At 38.4% G+C, this 7,985-nt stretch overlaps 1 protein-coding gene across 1 annotated transcript; it reads right to left on the bottom strand.

Moving 5' to 3' along the window:
* Nucleotides 1–721: 721 nt before the first annotated feature.
* On the bottom strand, nt 722–7,894 carry elovl8a (ELOVL fatty acid elongase 8a). The gene is made up of 7 exons (XM_014997309.2): nt 4,775–7,894; nt 4,492–4,679; nt 4,257–4,337; nt 3,438–3,494; nt 2,824–2,938; nt 1,999–2,126; nt 722–1,108 (listed from the first exon to the last, which is right to left on the bottom strand). Exons 1-7 carry the CDS (start codon nt 4,860–4,862, stop codon nt 938–940), a joined length of 828 nt encoding a protein of 275 aa, XP_014852795.1. The 5' UTR covers nt 4,863–7,894; the 3' UTR covers nt 722–937.
* Between the last annotated feature and the right edge of the window lie 91 nt (nt 7,895–7,985).

Raw genomic sequence — 7,985 nt, 5'->3', positions numbered from 1 at the left:
AGGTGCTGAAGTTAGCCAACCAAAAATGGAGAAACACTGAAGTCAAGTGACAAACCTGAAGAACATTAGCTTAAATATCAATTACTAAGTACACTATTATGCTGTTTTTCAGAAACTTGAAGAAAAACAAGTTTTATTTTTAATCAGGATAAAATTATTACCAACAAAATTCTCTTACAGTGGAAAGTGTAAAGTGCAGCATAAAGTATTTGTCTTTTTAGAACCAATAAACCAATAGAAAAACGTCTATACAGAGAGTTTGATTGTGAAGCCGACTTTGCTGCATCCAAATCACCTTTTGTTTAAAACCCTTTCAGCCCTAAAAGGAACCAAACTTGGTGTCAGTAGCACTGGTTCCAAGATCATCTATTGGTTGAACTGGGATAACTACAGCAAGTGTTTTGAGAGAAAGTGACTCAAATCTTGTTCCTCTATCTGAGAATAAGTTAGTTTAATAAGAATTTGAAAACTATTATATTTAGCATTTTTTCCTAAATAAAATATTTATCCTCAATGCGACTTGGCATCAATATTTAACACACAATCACAATCAAGTACATAGGCCAGTTTAAACAACGGGGGATAATAAAAAAGTCAGGAATACTACTGAGTAGTTTCACTTAAACATAGACCATATGTTTAAATACATCAAACACTAGATGTCATTCAAGGTACATGACCTGAAAATATTAGCTCTGTGTCCAACAAAGGATTTTTGGGCTATTTTTCCAAAGATCAAAGGTGAGACTTCAACTTTTGCTAGTAAGCCACTTCCAATGATTGGCCAGTGATTACCATATTCAAAATATAGCATCAGGGTGGTACCGTACAGAACTCTGTGCCAGTCTGTGTCGTGTCAAGCTTCGGCCATAGCCGACCGTTGGCTCTTCTGGCACGTCCTCTTGGTTTAAAACGGTTTCTTTTCTCTTTGACTTGATTATTCTTTGCTTTTGGTCTTCTTTGTGAGGTAGCTTTGGTAGTAAAAGTTACTGAAGAGAACAATGAGGCTGAGAGAATAGGCCAACACGACAGCGTTCATGGAGTCGGGGAAGTCGCAGTCGGCATGCAGATTGTAGGCGGTGTGCATGGTGACGATGAAAAACTGCAGCTGATCAGAGAGACAAGAAGATGGCAAATGACTAAAATGTGGATTCAGGAGACATCAGCAACACAAAACATATTTATATTAACCTTAGGGGAGATGTCATAAGCAAATAGTTCATCTGTGCGGAACAGAGAAGCACATTTACCTTAATAATAAGGAAGAACTGAGCAAAAGTTTTGACCTTCCAATGAAATGGTTCGGTTATTAGGAAAAATAAGTTGATTAAAAAAACTTGTTTTGCTTCTCATCTATTCAAATTTCTTTGTTTTCTATTAATTTTTTTATTATGTCTTTAAAAGTTCTTTGTTTTCCGACTACAATAGTAGAACACTTTAAATAATTTGATGTGTTCTTACAAATGAATCTTGTTCAAAGCATCAAGATTGATTGTCTTATTTCTTGTGTTCTGATTATATAAGCCTCCAAATTTAAGGAAAAGTTCAGCATTTTTAAAAGTTAGGCACTGGGAGGTTTTTATTAGTAATGGGTCACCTACATATGGTAAAAAGAGTTTGTAGTTTGTAGAAAAGTAAATAGAATCTTGAGAGAGGAGGAACGCTATGTGTTAACCCCCGGATTTAGGTAATATAATTTTCAAATAAAATGAAAATCTTGATATCTGGGTCAACACAATTCTCTACAGTTTCCTGCAAAAGTGACACCAGGGAACTATAACTAATGATCATTTCACACATCCTAACCCACTATGATCAACATTTCCTCTAGCAGAGGAATATGTGCTGGTGGAGAACACCAGCGCATATTTTATGCTATTTTATAAGCAAACATCAGATTAAAAAAATAGTACAGGTGAAAAACACACTTATTCAAAGACTTGTATCGATGATGTGTCTTAGCTTCATTTTATCTCTGACACTAGTGTCCGTTCTTACCAGCTGCAGAGAAGTGAGGTATTGTTTCCACCACAGGTACTTATTCATGTGAGGCCCTAAGGCGGCGAGCCCGTAGTACAAATACATGACTATGTGGACCAGGGAGTTGACCAGACCAATCAGAAAAGCTACAGACAAATACACAAGATGGGTTATTTACAGAGTAACTATTTAACATTTATTCAAATGCATTTACTTGGGTAACTTTTTTTGGGGAAAAAATAACCTTTAGTAGTATTTTTACTATGCTGCACTTTTTACTTTTACTTAAGTAATTTTCTCATGAAGTATCACTACTCTGACTTGAATAAAAGTTCTGGATTCTCTCCCCACTGAATGAAGAACAAACAGGTTTGAACCAACAAAAATCCCCACCAGGCACAGACACACACCTGCAGCTTTTGTTTAAGTTTCATATTGAAAGAAATTGATTTGGAAAAAATAGATATATTGTCTGATTTTGTTATTTTTTTGTTACTTGTATGAAATATTGTCATTTTGGTCGTTAAAACACCAAAATTTCCACTTAACTTTATACTCTGGTCCTTCTGACGATGTAACTTTAAAACATTAAATGATTGATAATTTAATCAGTTACTCATTACTTGAGTTGACTTTTTACCAAATACTTTTGTTTTACTCTTAGTTGAGTAATTTCTTGGACGGCTACTTTTTACTTTACCTTGAGTAACAATAAGCTGAAGTAGTGCTACTCTTACTTGACTACAGTTTGTGGGTACTCTGCCCACCTCTGTTTGTTTATCATCGTCTTATTCACGGTTCAGTCCTTGTGGATTCTGCTGACACAAAGTGAGACGTACTCACACTGACCCCCGGCTACGTATTTAACCCCGGTCCACCAGTTAAAGATCATGGTCGCATGATGATAGACGTGGAGGAACGTCAGCTGGCTGTTCTTCTTCCGCAGAATGAAAAATATCTGCAAAACACAAACACACTAAATGAAGCAAGAACAGAACATTTAAGGTCATACTGTAGTATACTCCTTGTTATATTTCTAAATAGACACCTGATGCATATTTTAATGCGGCATAATTTTGTAGTAAGTCACACAAGTGTCTCTTAACTTACTTTTATAGATGTTTTTTTATCCTAAAAAGAAACATTTTCTTTTTATTGCACTGATTCTGAAATAACCAATTAAAGAATCTGACTGAACTACATAAAGGCAAATGCTGCAGGTTCAGATCTGATGCGCTTTTATGCTTTGACCAGTGGAGGGCAGTCTTTCTTTAGCTTGACCTTGTCAAAACAATACGCATTGACACCAAATTAAAACTTGTTAAAATGACCAGAAGAAGCATCAACTTATGCTACAGTTATCTAACTGAGTGCAGCTCCGGTGTGTGTGTGTGTGTGTGTGTGTGTGTGTGTGTGTGTGTGTGTGTGTGTGTGTGTGTGTGTGTGTGTGTACTCACAGTGTCACTGAGCTCTATGACTTTAGAGAAGTAAAACCACCAGCAAACTCTGGCCATCTGTCCAACACACACAATGAGACATCAACACTTTCATTTCAGGTATAAAGCTGTTCAATCCGATAAATTAAAGAAAAGAAAAAAATAATAATTCAAATTCAAAAATATTTTATTGATCACAAAATGACACTTTTAATTATAGAGGCTAACACTGTATATCAGGACATATAAAAATATATTAATTTTTTGCTCCCAGCTATTGCCATGGCTGGCAAATTCCAACTTTTGCAAAAAAGACAATTCCAGACTGTCAGACTCAGTTCAGTCCTTTCCTTTGTTTTGAAGTCTAAAATACAAGAGTTCATTTTGCATGATACTCAAAAATGAGACTGTTTAATAACGCAGAAAGTCCAAAGTTCAAAAGATCATGAAAAAATAAATAAATCCAAAAGCGAACCAGGAGGGCAAAATGAAACAGGACGGACTGACAGCAGCATATAGAGGAATGTTAAACAGACCAGCACTGAGAAGATGAACGACTGAAGAACAATGGAAACCAGTGAGCTTATATACTGAGGGAAGAGTGGAGAATGACAGTGAATGTAGGCGAATTAATCAAGGGATTAGGCACAACTGTGGAAGAGAACAAACAGGCCGACTGAGGAGCGGCGAATAATAACACAAAGGAAACCGAACAGAATGAAAACTTAAGACTCAGTGAAGCAAGGCTAACAGAAAAGACACAGTGAAGGAAGGAAAGAAGAAACACGATCCTAAATTATTAAACTACAAATAATATATATATATATTTTTTTAATTTACCCGTAGAGCCAATGGATTGTTGCTGTAGTCGACCGGCTGGCACAACAAACTGTAACCGGCCAACCAAGATGATGCTGTGAACTAGAAATGTGGAAAAACATTGCATTGAAATAATTGGGTTCTGGTGGTGCTACCTTAACTTTAGACGTCAACGACTACCTGTCGGTTCTTTTAACATTAATTCTCAAAATATCTGAAGTTACTCTGAGTTCCGTTGTTTGTGTCCAGAGTTTACCTCGTAGAACATGTAGGCAGACAGGCAGACCATGGCAAAATTGTAAACCACCAGGACGGGTTTGAGGTTGACGGGCCGCCTGTTCGCCATCAGCTTTGGCCCCGCCCATATCGTGATCAGGTAGCACAGGAATATACAGGTAATTGGAACGGGGGAGTAGACCAGCAGCCAATTGTCTGTCCTTTTGTCTGTTCAGTGAAATATGAGAGGAAAGTTACAGCACAAAATACTGCCAAACTATGCAAGGCTCTGTACGGTAATGAGCTGAAAAATAAAATCTTACCTCCATTTTCCAGAATGCCTTGGTAGAATAATTGGAGTTTCTGCCACTTGGTGACAACATTGCTACCCTGAGATGGACACATGAGCATAATGCAGTTTTTTTTCTTTTCTTAATTGCCATACCTAGTTTAAGAGCTTGACCTGAAGAAGGCAAAACTCGAGAAATAGCTCATAATATAAATTTCTCAATGGCGGATATGGAAACAAAATAACAATCCACATCCTAGAAGTTACCGGTTCCATTACAGAGTGAATTTGTAAGGACTCTTTGATAAATGGTGACCTCTGGGGCCGCACAGATCCAGAGTTTAGGTGGGACGATCCGATCACAGGACTGCCGTAGGTCCGCAAATCTTACCTTTTGGTTATGTAAAGAAGGTACACTGCTAAGAAGAACCCAAAACTTTTTCGCCCAAAATGCTTTGAGCGGTGGAAAACCCTGAACACAGCATCCCCACAGACCGCAACTTAATAGTTTGTTGCTGAACCTTTTAAGGGAATCGCTGCAATCCAAGTGATTTCTGTAACTGCCAATGAGACTTCTGCGCCTGTCCACAGGTATGTTGTGATTACCGTGTGTGTACATCTCAGACGTTTCTACTGACGCTCTAGAATCAAGTTAGTTTTGGATCAACGCATTCCATTTACCTCCCACGCTCAGCAGGACCTGCGATCTCTTCAAACTTAAGGCTTTACCTTTGACGACAGAGACGTAAACCCCAGGGTGTTCACACATCGAACCCCGATCAACGGCTTTATCAAAGAAAGAAACCTCCCACTGCAAATTTGATTAAGCCACCTAGTGATGAGCTGGATTTTTAGGATGAGGATTATGTTGGCTAATCTCCTGATGATGGATAATAACTAATAATCCTCTTTATGAACGACTGCCTCCTGTTGAAGACAGGGCGATGAACCTTCAGATGCCGGTGCGGTATAACAGTGCTGCCATCTAGTGTCTGAAAGCAAACTCAAATTCATATAGTTCTTCAAATTATTTTTTTTCAGTGTTCTGTACTTTCATTTGTTGTATTTTTTCCCTCTTTTTGAGTTGTTTTGCTTTTCAGGACTCTACGCTATTATTATATTAATAACTGAATTTCAGACACATAATTCATGACAAATTAAAGACCTTTCTTTCTTTTTCTGCCTTTTTCTTCCGTGTATGATTTAGCAACCTCTGACAAACTCATCTCCAGAGAAGTAGGTGTTTTGCTTAATGAAATGAGAATGTACAGTTGAACCCAGATAATTACATAGACTTTATTAAAAAAAAATTCAAATAAAAAAATAAATCAAATTTCTGGCATTAAATCTGACTAATCATCACAGGTTTTGAGTCATTTCGGCTTACCTAAAAACATTACCATCTAAATCCTAGAATAAACTGAAAAATAATTATGATTTCTTTACAGCTTTTTGAATTCTGTACTATTTGGTTTCTGCTTTTTTTCCAAGTTAAATAGTTTTATTTGTCTTTCCACCAATTTCTCACCTAAGTGTTTCTGGAATTGTGGCTCTTTCTCCTGACAGAACTGGTGTAACAGAGTCAGGTTTACAGGCTGCACCAAGGAGTATCATCATGGTTCATCATGGTTCTCCCTGTGGATGCTCGCTACTCCAGCTGCTTCCCCAAAAAACATGACCGTTATGTTAACTGATCTCTCTAAACTCCCCTTTAGGTATGGCTGAAAATTGCAATCCAGCTCCTTTTGTTGCTTTTTGACTCATGTCCTCTTCTTTTTCATTTTTAAAAAAAATATACAACGCATTTATATATTTGGCTTCAACTGTGTCTCACCATGTCAATCCAATAGCCTTATAAAGTAGTAGTGGAGAATATGGTGTGTTTTTCTGTTCACCACAGCTGAAAGTGACTTGCAGCAGTATGAACTGTGCCGCCTTGCAGAACATGCTGTTTAGAGAAAGCTAAGCGGTTAAGCCTCACCTGCAGCCTCCCAGGGATTTATGGTAAAAAAAAAAAAAAAATCCCTCTCAGGATGAGAATCCCTCAAGCTGACTTCAGCTTTATTTAGAATATTATAAATAGATACACTGTTATACATATTGATACAGAAAAGGTGAGCAGTCAGCCCCTCCCTCTCATTCAGAGGCAGTAAAAGTAGCTGAAGTTGCGACCCGACGCACTGATGGGGATGGACTCCTGCAAGCAGCTCCTGCCAGTTCTATGTCAACGGCTTATTAAGCAAAGCACTCAGCAATATATATATAAAAAAAACATAACCGTCCATTAAAGCAGCTGGCTGGTGTTGGAGCACGATCTGTGCTAAAAATGATCAAATTGTTACTTTACCGTCATTTCGATGGTCTAGCAGAGTGTGTTTTCTGCCCAGTGTAGCATCTCAGCCAAGACTTAAGCTGCTCTGAGGTAATCGACCCGTCTCTGCTGTGTGTATAAGTGTGTGTGTGTGTGTGTGTGTGTGTGTGTGTGTGTGTGTGTGTGCGTGTGTGTGTGCGTGTGTGTGTGTGTGCGCTTTTGGCTTGGCATATGGCTCACCAGCTAAATCCACCCTATAAATGTTGGGAAGTACAAATTTGTACAAATGGGGGAATAATCACTATATCATATTGTTGCACACTTGAAAATTAATCAGTGTGGTGTTGCGCAGGTTCTTTTATTTTAACAAATGCTGTGGAAACATGAGAGCGACAGTGAGCGCCTCCGCTGACCAGCCGTTGCTGCGCTTAATTGCCGTTGGCTCGCTCACAAACAAATATTTACCACATGAGTCAAATAATAAATATTTACAATACAAGTCAAATAATTAACAAAACACTTCCACACATATACCTCGCCACTCCGCCCTAGCCCACCTTCCCCACAAGAGACACAAACAGCAGCGCTAATTGACATTTACCTGTGGAAACATGAGAGCGACAGTGAGCGCCTCCGCTGACCAGCCGTTGCTGCGCTTAATTGCCGTTGGCTCGCTGAGTCAGGAGTGCTGCTCACCGTGCTCTATGTGCCCACTGGTGGCGAAGTGTTGTCACTGCAGTCCAGTGCATCTCAGGAAGATAAGTGCAGCTGAAGAGCACAGCCAAGATAAGAAAAATGGAAGCAAACAAACAGAAAGGGGGTGGGGGGTGTAATTACTTCTGATGTCCATTCTCTCACAATATCATTAAATCACTATAAAAAAATTAAGTATTTTTCTACAGTATTATTTATTTTAAGATACTGAAAACAAACT

This window comes from Poecilia mexicana, unplaced genomic scaffold (genome assembly GCF_051168715.1).
Source record: "Poecilia mexicana isolate PSO_F unplaced genomic scaffold, ASM5116871v1 scaffold_17, whole genome shotgun sequence".
In the NCBI taxonomy this organism is placed as follows: domain Eukaryota; kingdom Metazoa; phylum Chordata; class Actinopteri; order Cyprinodontiformes; family Poeciliidae; genus Poecilia; species Poecilia mexicana.
The sequence above is the reverse complement of the archived record's forward strand: the minus strand, read 5'-3'. Positions and strand labels throughout refer to the sequence as shown.